The sequence below is a fragment of the Lepidochelys kempii genome, chromosome 3 (assembly GCF_965140285.1).
Source record: "Lepidochelys kempii isolate rLepKem1 chromosome 3, rLepKem1.hap1, whole genome shotgun sequence".
Classification (NCBI taxonomy): domain Eukaryota; kingdom Metazoa; phylum Chordata; order Testudines; family Cheloniidae; genus Lepidochelys; species Lepidochelys kempii.
In genome coordinates, this window is record NC_136382.1 from 195,728,072 (window position 1) to 195,743,437 (window position 15,366).

Consider the following 15,366-nt stretch of genomic DNA (forward strand, 5'->3'; position numbering starts at 1 on the left):
TGCACTGTAAACCGGTTATTTCACTAGCACTGCAGTGTCGGTGGTAAAGTACTTTAATGTTAGGCTCTCTGGGTTATTAAGATTGATAAATTTTCTGGCCATCGGGGCAGGGAGGGGTTAAGAGTCAGCGGGTGAAGCACTGCTGTAGCTAGACATACCAATTGGTGGGAGCTCACAGGCAGACAGCAATGATTAAAGTGCATAAGGGATTGGTTGAGCGAAAAGTCTAAGAGCCCCATTTTGGATAGCTCAGTTAAAGTGACAGGAGAGCTATCTACGCCTCTCAGGTATTCGCAGATGGTCCCCATGTCACTAAGCAGAGCTACACACAAGGAGTCTTTTAACCTTTCTCCCTGGGAGAGGAGTTATTTAGGGCAGTACAAGAAGGTAAATCATGAGAAGAAAGTTAGTCTGAATAGCGGGATAAGACTCTTCACACTGGGATCTGTTAGGCTGATTTCAGAAGGGAGATTTGTCTTGGTAAGAGCTGAGCAGAACTGAATAAGAATGTCAGAATTTGGGCCTTATCTGGCTCTTTCCAACAGCAAAGAAAGGAGAGGTGCAAAAATAGCTAACTAAATCCTGATGAACATTGCACCTGCCCCATAACATGTTCATGCAGCAGCATTAGCTCTGTTTTATGATCACTGGCTGTCCCTTGACTCCATACTTCTGCCAATGTAGGATTGTTCCCTACAGTATATTCCCCAGTCCTTTGTCTAACCTAGTTTGAAATGTCTGAAGCAACAGGATGTGTACTGCTTTCCCCAGGAGACCATCACACTGCCTAATGAAGCCAATGCTCAGGAAGCTTTTCCCCATTATTCAGCCTCAGTTCTCTTTTTCTTCTATCTAATTTATAGCAATGCCCTCTTGTACAGCTCTAAATAATTCCTCTTCAGGGAACTATAGTCAATGGGAATTTCATCTCAACAAAGATTAAGTAAAATTTGAATAAGTACTTTAGGATCTGCCCTACAGTTCTTATTTAATTGAAACAGAATTATGTTATTCTCGGCCTTTTCTGGTGAAGATAGAGAGAAAGAGTGTGTGCGCAAACTCGATATACAACTGTGTGAGTTGAGTTTTTATTTTCAAGACTATTGCTTTTGTTCCCCCAGTGCTGTGCTTCCAATTATATATGCTGCAGCAGATAATATATATTATACAGTACTTACACAATCCAGTCCACTGCTAATATCAAGGATAGATCGTTGGTGGGAAGTCCAATGGCCTCTAGGATAATAGCAATGGTCAGAACACCTCCAGCTGGGACTCCAGCCGCTCCAACGCTGGCTGCAGTGGCAGTCACACTGAGAACGTTTTCAAACACGAGTTAGTGCAAATTCAGTAACACACTCATTCAATGGTTACAGAGCATATTTTCCTACAGGGGCAATTTTAACCAAAGCAAAAGGAGGGGGGCAAATGTAACTTCTTTGTCTACAGATTCTTCCGTATTGGGCCATGTGTTCTGCTGATGTACAGTAATGGAAATGAATACTGTTGGGTACTGAGTGCTGTTATTCTGCAAGAATCAAAACTAGCTATCCAAGGAATGACTCTGCTGCTAATACTACCAGTGTATTTTCAGATGAGCAACGTGCATCACAGTTTATCTCTGCCATGTACATGAAAAATGATAAAAGCAATCAAAGTGTGCTGGATGCTTTGCAGTCAGAATTAGACCTGTTCCTGCCCAGAGGTGTGTAAGTGATCCAAATGGACAACATGCAAGCAAAAGAGCAAGGAAAGGAAGCGGATGGCTGGGAGGAAGGGGAGTACCCAGAATATGTCCCAGGGATGTCTGCGGGATGCAGAATGTTGGTGTCTTCGGGGTGCTAAAAATTACTTGTGGGATCACTGAGGAATTTTGGAGGGTCTTGGGGAGGGATCTGAAGGATGAAAAGGACGGCTCATGGTATATAGGCTATTTCAGGTGTGGAAGGGACAGCCCAGCATGAGGGTGCTTGAGGGAGAAGGTGTTTGATTAACACAGGGATGGGTGCAGTATTGATAGACAAATAGGAGGGCAAATAAGGGGCATGCAAAAGGATACGCGGAGTAACGGCTCTGAACAGGGCAGTCATGGAAAGCTAGGGATGGGACACAGGCCAGGGCAGAGGCATACGGCACGTGAGGGTAAGGCGTATGAAACTGACACAGAAGGTGATGTGGAGCTGCCAAAGCAAGCGCGAGGGGAGCAATGTGGTCAAAGGGCTGCGTGTGGATGACGAACGCGAGGGCAGCATTCTGGATAGACAGGGCACAGGAAAGGCCAGCAGCATGGGCACAGGAAAGGCCAGAGAAAGGGAAGTTACCGTAGACAAGGTGGGAAATTATCAAGGCAGGAAGGAACACAGCTATTAGCAGTGAGGAGGGGAAGGAAAGGACAGGGTTTGGATTGGTTGTAAAGAAAGAAGTGACTTACTGGCATCCAAACATGAGAGGTAAAGGAGAATAAGGGGTTAAGGAGGATATGGCAGGCAAGGGCATAGGAAAGGCCATGGAATTACCTAGCTTGATGGCCAGGGGATGGGGAAAGGGGAGCTTGAGATGGAGAGAAGAGTTCTGCACAAATGGCATTTTTGAGATGCTCAGTATCCATTTAAGATTCAGATCTAGCCCTTAATCTCCAAATTTATCAAACCTCCCTAAATTCCAGTACACGTCAAAACGAGATTTATAAAGCTTTAAAGACTCCTGTTGTATTGTTGGATAATACGTTCCACAACAATGTACAACTGCAGTTCAGAGGTCTGGTTTGGGTTGTCCTGGAGTCTCCAGGAATCAAAGATTATGTCATGTGATGAAATCTTCAGGAATACATCCAACCAAAACTGGCAACTGTAGGTCTGGAATTTGAACTGCTAGGTATTAAAAAATGATTTGTGTTTAAAAACAGAAAGACCCCAGGCTTAGCATGGTGTTTGGGGGCCAGGGAGATGTGGTTTGAATTACAAGCAACTTACAGAATAGTAAAGATCTGTCCAGCATTGAGGTCAACATTGTTCAGCTGAGCAATAAACACAGCTGCCACGCACTGGAATATAGCGGCTCCATCCATGTTCACAGTGGCCCCAATAGGAAGGATGAACCTACTGATCCTCTTGTCTACTCCATTGTTTTCTTCAATACACTTGATCATTGATGGGAGAGTAGCTGAGCTAGAAACAGACAGGAAATAAGACAACCATGGAGCAGTGCAGTCCTGTCCAACCCAGTGCATAAGCTGTCAGTTTATTATCATTCTTAGTATTTCCCTAGTACTGCTACATAGAATTCTAGGCCAAGATTTTCAACACTGACTAGTGACTTTGGGTGCCTGATATGAGGTCTTAAAAGGGCCTGATTTTCAAAGGGCAGGTGTGGGGTCAGAACTTTTTGAAAATCTGGACCTTTATAATGCCTCAAATTGGGCACCCCGGATCACTAGTCCCTTTTGAAAAGCTTGGCCAAGAGCAATGTATAACTATTCTCAGCAAAAGCAACAGCTCCTTTGCAAAGTGGTATTGCCTTCTTCCTTGGTTATGGTTAGGAAAGAGATTTTCTTTAAATGGGAAAGCAAACAGATTCCCCCGTCCCACACACCGTGTCGCTGAAGTTGTTGAAATATGGGCTGCACATCATTGCTAATAATGGCATCAATATTGCAAAAGGTTATGCCCGGATGTAGAGTTAACCCTTCTGGTGTCTCTCTGACATCAGTGGGAATCCGTAAGGGGGATACCATATACCTAACCACAGTCCTTTGCAGAATCAGGGCCAATATTTGCATCTGAAACTTGTTCAAATTAAAACGTGGATTTAGCATACCATTATTCCATTTCAGAAACAAGCACAATAGCACACCTTGAACAAGTGGCAAAGGCCGTTGCCAATGGCGTTATAAGTCCTAAGAGAAAGCTGAAAGGATTTTTGCGTGTGAATGCAAAATACACAAGCGGCAAAATGATTCCTCCATGGATGACGTGACCCAGAATTGAGGCAAAGATGTATTTTCCCAGGCTGGTTACCAGAAGGACAATATCTTCCATTTCCACAATCTTGCTTCCAACAAGGAACGTAATGCCAATAGGCACATACCTATATAAAGGGGAAAAAAAGGGTTGTCTTTGATTAATATAAAGCAAGAGGAACAAGCCTTAAAAAGACACCTGCCACTTTCGTTTTTAGGGACCAAATTCTTCCCACCAGGCAACTTGTGTACAGCACTCTTCCCCTACTGAAGGGGTGAAATCTGCAGTGAATTCCATGCCTCCAGAACCACAGACTACATGGGGCCATGCGCTCTATACACTTACACTAAACAAATTTACCATGAACTGTGCTCTCTCTTGGTTGCTAAAGGGGACGTTGTCAGGCTAGATAAGCTGTCATTGGCCCTTGGCCTGAAAGTAACATCCAAGAAGGCTGTAAAGTGGCACTGCCAGGAGCGGAAATGGTACAGGAATGTTGGCAGAAGCTATCAGGGAGATTGCATGCCCACAGGAGAGAGTGCAGGAGAAGATGTGTATTGTGGAGTTTTATTCCATCAGCGAGGATGCCAGGTTAGTTTCTGAAGCTCAGAAGGCACAGGGCCAGCCCACGGAAGGCATTTAACTCTAGTATTTGTCTACAACAACTGCACGTCTGGAGTCTCACTCAGGCCTACAGCTCTATACACACACCCATCTACGGACACACCAAATCTTCAGGCATCAATAATTTGTTTGTGGTTTCCTTTGTCAGCAACAGTTTACAATTCTCAAAGGGAGCTCCTTGGGAGCTGCATTTAGGCCCCAAACACATCTCCAGCCCAAGGAGCCCGGCTGTGTGCTGGGGAATTCCCTGGAGATGAAAAGAGAAGAAATTCTCACCACAGCACAGCAGCTGCTACTCCAGTTTCCAGGCTTACTCTAGTCCCTGGGCCCCCAAAGCAATAGCTGGTGGATCAGAATATGAGTAGATCCACTGACATGTCCTTTCCTCTTCCATCCCACAATCTGCCCCTGCCCTCAAGAGAGAGCCAATGTCACCTCTTGTACAGTACCCCAGTCCTTGCCCTGGCCTGTGTGAGCAGCAGCTCCCCCTCCTTGGCTGGTATGATGAAGGCTTCTCATCTTATTTCAATTTACTTTAACCACAGGCTGACAACAGCCCTTAAAGGTTTGATGGTTGGGTTTGGTTCACAGAAGGGGAGGAGATTCTAGACACTTATCTCGTAAGAACAGTTTTGCCCATCCCTAACTGTTACTTGAAAAGTGTGAGAGATTTTGGATAAATATCAGGAGGACACCAATAGCCTTAGAGAAGGAAAGAGAAGTGAGAATTACTGTACGTTGCCATGTCAGGCTCAGAAGCATTCCAATAATCCACAAAGAAAAGGATTACATATGGCTGATTAATGTGGAGAGTTAGCTTCATTAATGAGCTGAGTACAAGAACCACCCTCTATCAGTTTTTGATAGCCTAGGAATTACACTCCAGAGTGAAAGCCTTAAGCTGCTTTGAGACTTTTAAATTTATATCCCTAATGACAGAAATGAACAGAAAGGTCTGTATTTATAAGGTCAGATATTTTGTTGAATCCATTCCACTTCTTGGGGAAAAAACAGCAGTTCAAGTGAAAAAAAACCGCACCTGTCAGGATGTATATACATGGAGTTAGAAAAGGACAGAGCATAATTTGAGAGACTTCCTGAATGGTTGTGGTTCTTCTGGGTGCAGTTTCAGCACCTAGGGTAAAATGCTATTGGCTAAGCATTGTTTGATTGGCAGAATGATATTCCCATAGACAATTTAGCAGTTTGGGTCTCTTACATAAGATGTAACCTCCAGCCATTCAGTATACAGTATGTAATGAATGACAGGCATGACATCTGGGGCTCTGATTGCGATTTCACTTAAACTTGTGTAAAACGAGTTACTCTTCTAGCAGAGTGATTTTAGAAACATGCTTTGAAACTTTTCAGAGGTCTTTGCTGAGTATGACGTTGCTCACTGTGAAGAGTCATAACCAACCTATCCATATGGACATTGAGTGTTTCAGCTGGCAAATCTGATCTAAAATTAACACCTTCTCTTACCCCATCAATAATTACACCTTAGATTAGAAAACCTGGATGAGTGTTTAAAATTCCACTTTCCTCTTTCCACTGTTTCTTTACTTCTTGTTTTGCTCTCAGCTTAGACAATGAAAAACAAATCAGTGGATTCACTTTTACTTTCCTTTATAGTCTTAATGTTGCACGGGTCAAGTTGCAACTACCACACAGGAATATTTACTTTTTAAAAACTGAAATTAAAAAAAAACACTGGATTAAAATATATATATATAATATTGGAAACATTTATGATTGACCTTAGCTTTTGTAAAATGTTGGGACAAATGAGTTTCAGCTGTCTTTTACTGTAATTGTACTTATGGTTTTTCATTTCTATACTTTGGATAGTAGGATAGTTAGTTCTCCTCATACTTTAGCAGGGATCTAAAACTCTCATGGCAAATGTCACACAGAAATGTATGCATGACTGGTCTCTGAGTGTTCATTGACTGGAAATGGCTGGACTCCAGAGAAGGGGGTGAAGGGGAGGTCCCACTATTACAATTCTGCAGAAGGAGATAAAATAAACTATCATCAGAGGTTCAGCCTCCTTAGAAAATACATAGACATCCAGCAGATGTGGGAGGAGGGCTATCTCTGGGAGATTAGGAATGTTAATGAGATGTTGGTTTGTAGGTAGGGTTGCCAACCCTCCAGAATTGTCTGGGAGTCTCCAGGAATTAAAGATTAATCTTTAGTTAAAGATTATGTCATGAGTTGAAACCTCCAGGAATATGTCCAACTAAAATTGGCAATCCTATCTGTATGTTGAAAGTATTGGCTCCCATATTCCCTTCCCACCCAGGAACATGAAAGAGGTCTTTCCTATATGAATTGAGACATAAGATCTAAGGGGAAATCCTGGCTCCACTGAAGTCAATGACAAAACTCCTGTTGACTTCAATAGGGTCAAGATTTTCACCTATTTTGTCACTCTAATGGGAACTCCTAACTAGTCTTCTTATATGAAGGGACCGAGGTTTTCAGTTGTGTTTTGTCAGTTCTGTGTTCTGTACCCAAGCACTTCTTCAAAAGTAGACTTTCCTTGGAACCCGAGTAATGTTGTGTTATAGTTAAACATATTCTGTTTTCCGAGTGTTTTGCTATATCTGAGTTTGTATTCAGAGCCTGAATTTCAAATAATCATAAGATAAAGGAATGAACTAAAATATGGGATCACAACTGTGCACCTAGTTTGCACATGCAATTATTACAACTGTGCATGCAAATTGGGGTTTTGCATGTACAAATTCCCAACTTGCTTGTGCAGTCACAGTAAAGTTGCATAAAAATTGGGCATGTAATTGTGTACTCACCCAGGCTTCTGGTGCTTAGAAAAAATAGGGCTTGATTTTCAAAGTAATCAAAATTGAGTCCTGCAGCTGATTCCTGGAGGACTGCCTGTCATTCTCAAGAGACAGCCTACAGTGCAAGCGACCTTCTGGATATTGCTCATGTGCAAAGAAAGAGGCTACATTCTTTATTTTCAAGAGGCATCACAGATAAACACGGGAGAAAATATAGTGGGCAAAACAGCCATAAAGTACCAGACTCATTCCACTGATGCTATGCCACTCACTCTTTACTCTGGTGATGGATGTGGCATCAAAAACCCAGCTAGGTAGGTAAAGACAGACATTCCTAAACCAGGAAGCACTGCTGTCTTGGTAACGTATTTACAACCACACTTACCACATAATCCAAGACACCAAGACCATAGTTGCCTCATTGAATGAGTTAAAGAAACGAATCAGATCTTCTCCTTCTGGGCCAAGCTTTTTCAAAGCTACTCCCAAAACCAGAGCAAACAAAACCAGTCCCAGAATATTCATCCCTTCGATCTCTGTGGCAATAGGGATCTGTGGTATGAAAATAAACAGCATGTTTGTTAGGCATCATACTGATATGGAATTGAATAAAAATGAACCTATTGTTATTTTGCTGTCTGATAAGTCTGAAATCAGCATGGCAGAACCTCCCAAGGAAAGGAAAGGGACATTATGCAAAGCAACCCAACAACACTGCAGAGGAAATAAAAGGGAATGTGCTTCTGTTTCAGTATTCATGGGAACTAGTTAAGGTCAGATCCTGCAGTCCTTGTGCATGCAAACTTCCCCATTGACTCCAGCAGTAGTTATCCAAGCATCAGGGCAGAAGGACTGGTACAGGTCAAAATGGTGACAAATCACTCATGATCAGGACAGAACTGGGGCACTAGTTAAAGGTTAGAAAGTCTCTTCTCCATGGCCCTGGGGGGGAGCATGTTCTGTAAGATATTTCAGGTATCAAAGCTACTCCTATATTTTTGTAAAGCAGGTATCCGCCATAGCTAATTACCCATCGCTACTGATAATACATAGCATTATTTAGTGGGAGGAACCAAACCCTATTCAGGCTTATTCCACCTCCTATAATAACTCGTTTATGCAAACAGCCTCCTGCATTCTAGACTCATGGTTTGCGATTGGTTAGCTACAGATACATTCTACAGGTGGTATTTAGAAAAAAGGTGGGAAATAGTGAAAAGTTCTTAATCCATCTTTCTCTGTCAGCACCATCAGGCTTAGGCGGTGCAAATGAAAACATGCTTCATGTTCTCAGAAATAGTTTGGCTAATTGGTGCAAGTAAGGGGATAATAAAACTGATCTAGCTTTTCACATAAATGAGCTCACGATGTGCTGACAAGCGCTCTCTGCCAGTCCTTTTGAACTCACTTCCCTAGAAGTACTGTGGACTTGTTTGGCATAACAACAAAATAGGATCTGGCTGAGTGCTCTCATGGCTTAATAAAAATATAATCGTTTTGACAAACCATTTTTTCCCATTGACAACACATACTTCTTAATAGCCCAGGTTGTTTTATTAACTCATCTAAGCACAATAAAAGATTAGAGGTAATAAATAACTAGACTTCTGGCTAGTTGAAGTAGACATCTGCTCAACACCAGAAAGATAAATATATTCCCAGATAAAAGTTTAAAATGTAGAATAAATGTTGACAAAAATTCAGAACACTGATGCACTTCAAATAAAACCAGCAACTTTAAGAGAGAGAATCCTTGTTTGAAGAGTGGCGGGGGTTGGGTGCAGGGGTGTCTGGGTGCACAGGGGTTGGGGCAGACAGGGGGAGCAGCTCCCTGTACAGTGACCCCTTCCCCAACCCACGCACTCAAAACCCACTCCCCACTGAGCCCCCTCCACATCAGGAGCCCCCCACACCTAGAACCCCACCAACAACTCCCTAAACCCTCATTCCGCCGAGTCTCAGCCTGTGTATCAGGCGCCCCCCACACTCAGACCCCCACCCCACTGAGCCCAAACTAGCTGCACACTGATCCCCCACACCAAGCCCCCCACTGAGCCCTAACCACCTTCACCTGGACTCCCCTGCAGAGTCCCATTCCCCCTGCACCAAGCCCTTGTGCATCCAGATTCCCCCGTGCACCCAGACCCCGCACCAAGCTGCCCGCACCCAGATTGAACCACACAGAATACTGATACTCTTGAGAGGATACTGCACCAAAAAGTTTAAAAAATTTAAATTCTGCAAAGTTCTGCATATTTTAATTGTCAAAATAACACAGAAACACAATAACAATGTAATCACACCATTTTCAATTCTTTTGGTAATTTATTTCCAAATAATTGTCAGCAAATAGTTGAAAATGGTGTGATTATATTGTGTTATTTTGACAAATAAAATATGCAGAATTTTAAAATATTGTGCACAGAATTTTTAACGTTTCGGTGTGGAATTCCCTCAGGAATAGGTGATGCACAGGTCAGAAAGAACCCAATCTGAATCAGATTCCAAGCTGCGTTTGCTTGCAGGCAGTAAGGAAAAGGAGTGTCAGTAGAGCTGCTAAAATTTTTTCTAAATGAACATTTTTTCCATCAGAAAATTCCCTTTTGTTGAACTCGAAACTTTTCATGGGAATGTGTTCATATTGATGAATTTTCATTTCGGAAAAAAATTGAAAAAAAAATAATTTTAATAAGGTCAAAATGACCTTATCAGAACGTTTTGATTACTCACTTTGAAAAGATTTTTTGTTTTGAAATCTTATAGTATAAAAATTTCAAACATTAAAATCAGAACAAAATGTTTCATTTTTGAAATTTTCATTTTGCAATAAATGTTTTCTCTCCTCTACATGAAAGGATTTATTTAAGTATATTTACTTATGTATGCTTATTTACACAAACAGTGGAGTTACTCCTAAATTACCCTGGTTCAACTGAGAGAAGAATTTTCATTACCAGTGCACCAGGCCAAATTTTGCCAGGAGTTGACACCCCAGTGAGCTGCATGGACTCAGGCCCACTGTACTTATCTGACTGGAATTTAGCTGCCAAGCACGCTTTGGGATGCACTTTGAAAACCATGTTTCTGTTTCTTTTTCTTAGAAGATTTGAATGTGACTTTTGGCAGCTTAAAAGGTGGCATTCTTTTCTGTTCTCTTCTCTTTTAATTTTTACACCTTGCAGGGCTCTTTTTTGATGGAGTGCTGTGTTTCCTGGAACACCATCAAGTATTCGTAGTCTGACATTAATATCTGGCTGTTATAGCCAGTGATGTTGTGCAAAGATTTTTTCCCGATCACGTATAAAAAGTTTTTTTCAAACACTGGAATTATGCCAGGGTGGAGCCTCTTTAATTCCACCGGGAGTAGTCCTAGTGCCTCTAGGGAAGGGTGGTCAGACAAAAGGAAACTAAAAGCATCATTCAGCAGCTGCATTTCAACTCTGCTGTCATGTTACTTATGGATGGATGATAGTTACATTTGGACAGGGACTTTTTATCTTTTAACAACACATAGCATTTAGTATTAAGATGGGCTCCAGACTAGATCTGAATGTGCTAGGTGCCTTACAGCAGTATTCTTCATCAAGATACAAAGTATTCAATTTAACATGGGGCAATCTTTTTCCTTCTTCTCCTTTTCGTGTGTCCGATGTTAATTACATTACAGGCCTGATCCAAAGCCCACTGAAGTCACTGTAAAGCCTCTCATTGATTTGAATGGCTACTGGATCAGGCCCTGTAGTATCGGTGGATTATGCTAGAGGGGAGTTATATTTTTGCTCAGCTATGTTCATTTTATTATCTCATGGTCCCACTCAACTCCACCCCATCTATCTGTTTTGTACTGCTGTTGCATCCCCTCTGTCACTTTCTGGGGCAGGGACTGTCACCTTTATTACTTGTCTACATATTGCCTACCACAAAGGGGCCCTGGACTGAGCTTCACAGATGCTTCTGTGATATAGATAATACTAATCATCTTTTAATTGTTATATTCCTTTTTTTATGTTCACTACAGATTGAAATTGGATGGTCTATATCTTAGCAGACCCTTTCTGGGATATAGATTTCATTCAGTGTGCTAAAAAATAAACAAACTGTAAGCTCTTCAGTGAGTTTTGAGGAACAGAACAGCGATCAATAATGTTTCTGCTAAATACCTAAATTAAGGCAACAAGATGTGTGTCCTGTCTGACACCAGCGAACAAAGCTCTTATGAAAGCTATTTTTGTTTTGTGTCCATAATGCTGCTTTGCTTGGCAGTTTTTTAGGGGTGATACACTCTAATGTTAGAACAGAAAAGGCTTTTCAGTGTCAGGCAGTTTTAGAGACTGGAATTAAAAGGATCTTCCTCAAAGAGTTTATCAGTGGGTGTTTTTCATTTCCCCATCTTTTCAAGGTGTAGTGAAAGACTCTAAATACTGCAGATTACTCAGTGGGAGCAAACTCCTGGAGTAAATTGCTAGGACTTCTTAATGACAACTGGCAAGGGGATTACAAGGATAATCCTGATCCTAGTATGTGCATTCTGGTTTACCAAAGAATGTCATGTGAGGTCTCAAATGAAAGCCAGGGTTACACTGTCATTGATATCATTGTGAAATGTATGTACAGATATCAGGTAAGGAGTCATGTTTATATATTGAAATGTGTTCTTATATTCTGTATCACAACAGAGATGGAGAAACAGGCTTTCTGTCAAACAAAAGATGTCTATTCACCTGTCTCTGTCGAGATGTTAATTAAGCATTGTAAGCGAACACAATGGTTGTCCATTTACATAGAAGTTATCAAAGAGAGGTAAAGCCAACAGGGCAGCAGCACATAGGAAAACAATCCATGGGGGTTATGCTGTCTCTGAAACATACATGAACTTTGGGGATATAAGCAGAAGGCAAAGAAGGCACCTCCGAATCCTGGGCCTAGGAAATAAATGGGCAGCGTCTTTACAGTCATGGAAATGGGATGAAACCTTGGGTGAAATGCTGCAGAGGACTTTGGGTGAGATAAGCTTCTTTAGGCAAGATAACAACTTGTTAAGTCTAGTCTAGTCTCTAGGAAGTGTGTTATAATTTTGTTTTCCATATAACCTTTTGTTTCCAGTTTCCTTACTCACTATCACTTGACTCTTTTATAATAAACTTATTGTTATTTTCTCTATAAATATACTTCAGTGCTGTGATCTTAAGCAACGTGCTGATCCTGAGTTGAATCATAAAAGCTGGTGTGTTCACTGTCCATTTGGGGACACCAGACTGGGTATTTCTGTGAGTGTTCCACGGATAAGAGGCTGAACACTACAAGGGGACACTTCAAAGGGACACGGACTGGAGTACACCTCCTGATAACCTGCAGGGCAAAGTCAGGGCTGGCATAGCTTGGAGGAGAGTGCTTGGGTGACCACCAGGCTGGTGAAGACTCTCAGTCCTGGGTACCCTGAGAACTGTCACAATGAGTACCTGCAACTTCCACTACAGGGGGGAAGGGTTTGATCTCTCAGGGGTCAGCATTGCTCAGGATTTGACCCAATGGGACAAAAGTGACTTCTGGAGGCAGCAGGATCTGGGAGGGGCCCGACAAGAAAATGGGGATGAGGGAAGCAGTTGACAAGCTTGTAGCTGCCATGCACAGATCCCACTGTGGACGAAGCACTCTTCTCCTTGCCTCCAGGAACCCAGTGAGAGACTGAGAATCCCGAATTCCAGCAGGCTGCAGACCCAAGGGGCCAGCCAGGATGAGAACCAGCAGAAGAGGGCAAGCGACAGCTGCTGCTCTGCTGGAGCATGTTAGAATCATGGATCCAGCCACAGAAGAAATGCGGTGGGAATTCCCAGTCTCATTATCCTGGTGGGTTGAGAAACAGGCTGGCCAGTGCACCTTCAAGCCAGTATAGGTTGTGAGAGAATGCTGCTGCCACAGCTACCAGTCAGGGGAGAAGGAAAGTGCTGAAAACCTGAGGAGGAGGCAGGCCGAGGCTCTGTATCTGCAGCACTGACAGGATCCAGCTCCTATCTCCTTTCCTCCACTGCCTTCCCCAGGTCCTATTGCTAGCAGGGAGCAAAAGAAAGTGTGGGCAACCCCCTGTACCCGTGGCTATGAAGTAGGCTGGAGGTGGAGGCTGTGAGAGTCTAGACCTGAACTGGAAATGCATGCAGGGGCCCGTTAAACTCCAAATTCAAGCTAAACATTAACTGAGTAAAAAATTCAGTGTGATAAACAACCCCCCCCACCACCACCAGAATGGGCTGAAAGTCCTGTTATGCTTGGGAAAGTGACCATGAAAAATAGTATCCTGGAATCCTGTGTTGGTCTCTAAATAACTTCCAGGTCAAATATAGTAAGTTTACAAGACTAACAATAGGCGTGTTTGAAAATCTCACCCTATGGGCAAGATTCCCCTGAGTGGGAGCAGAGGTAGGCCAATGCTGACCACTTCTGGAAATGACACCGAAAGTCTCCACAGGCCATACTTTTGAAAATAAAGACGGCAGCCATCTGCAGCACCTGCAAATCAGATGTCATTTTCCGGCTACTTGCAGATATGCCTCTGTTCTGCTTAATTTGTCATGTTCATCCCCTTGAACCAACTGTTGCTGCCTTGAATCAGTGATTAAATAAAATAAAGATGCAATGAAGCTGTAACTAGAAACAATCTCAACCAACCGACTGGTTTAAAGAATGCAAAGAGGAAAGGAGTCACGTCTGCGCTTCTCTTATACTTGTTTATCAAGAATAAGGACTAAGAAACTAAGGGCTACGGATTAGTCCTCCAGCGAGTAGGGCACTAACCTCCGACTCTGGAGCTGTGATTTCAATTCCCTTCTCCACAGACTTCCTGTGTGACCCTGGGCAAGTCACTTGGCTTCTCTGTGCCTCAGCTCCCCATCTATAAAATGGGAGTAATAACACTTCCCTACTTCTCAGGGATGTTGTGAGGTAAAGACATTAAAGACTATGAAACATTCAGATACTACAGTAACACGGGCCATATAAGTATGAGAGAGAGAGAGAAACTGCCTTACCTTCTCAAATGTAACATTTCCAATGGAGATGTTTCTTACTATTATCTTATAATCCGTTGCATACTGTGGATACAAAAAACAACACATTTTCTGTGGGCATCAGATTATCACTGTGACCCTATCTGTGTTAGTACGACATTTCATCACTGTAAGGTTACCAGTATGATTTCACCAGACTGTTTTGATCTGGGCCCAGGCTATAGATCAGGATAAAAAAGTATCTCTACAAACTAAGCTAAACTTGCATAGAGAGAGAGGGGACACTAGTGAGAATCAGAAATAATTCTACTGGTAATGGATAAATGGTGTTATTCCTAATTTATACCAGTGCAGTAGAAATCAGAATCAGGCCCATTAAGCCAACTTGACTTTGACCCTTCTTGCATAAGAGGAGGGAGCAATTAGGTATACAGTTCCCTCCCTGTGTGGGGATACCAGAGCACAATCGTCCACTGCACAGGTTTAAAGTGACAGTGTTCCTTTAAGTTGCCCAATAGCTGTTACCTCCCCACTGCCGTACATTGGTATTTCAGAAATAGATATTTGTAGACAAACAGTTTTAAACTAAAAGTCATGATTTACATTTTCAAAACCGAAGAGTATTTTGGGATTGGCATGTATTTTTGGTATATAGTGTTGCTGTAGCTGTGTTGGTCCCAGGATAGTAGAGAGACGAGGTGGGTGAGGTCATAGCTTTTATTGGACCAACTTCTGTTGGTGAGAGGGACGAGCTTTTGAGCCTTGTCTCTCAAATATATTTTTGGCAGCTTTTCAGACAAATATACTGACTTCAATTAGTATTCTTTGAAAAACAAACAGCAAATGGCCCAGAGAATTAAGGTAAATGAAGTCACTATCTGAAAAGCTCTAGCCAGCTAAAATTCACCCTTATGCAGAGGACAAGCACAAGGCCTATGCAACACCTACATCTTATTTTGACGGCTTAAGTGG

At 42.4% G+C, this 15,366-nt stretch overlaps 1 protein-coding gene across 2 annotated transcripts in view; it reads right to left on the reverse strand.

Annotated features, from left to right (window-relative positions):
• The window catches only part of SLC1A4 (solute carrier family 1 member 4), a 42,350-nt gene that overhangs the window by 12,412 nt on the left and 14,572 nt on the right, over nucleotides 1–15,366 (reverse strand). For both annotated transcript variants that reach the window (XM_073339477.2, XM_073339476.2), the window contains 5 exons: nucleotides 14,416–14,478; nucleotides 7,779–7,945; nucleotides 3,853–4,086; nucleotides 2,973–3,167; nucleotides 1,179–1,313 (listed from right to left, as the gene is read on the reverse strand). In XM_073339477.2, coding sequence (XP_073195578.1) covers nucleotides 1,179–1,313; nucleotides 2,973–3,167; nucleotides 3,853–4,086; nucleotides 7,779–7,918 — 704 coding nt within the window. In that variant the 5' untranslated portion in view covers nucleotides 7,919–7,945; nucleotides 14,416–14,478. The remainder of the gene's footprint in view (nucleotides 1–1,178; nucleotides 1,314–2,972; nucleotides 3,168–3,852; nucleotides 4,087–7,778; nucleotides 7,946–14,415; nucleotides 14,479–15,366) is intronic.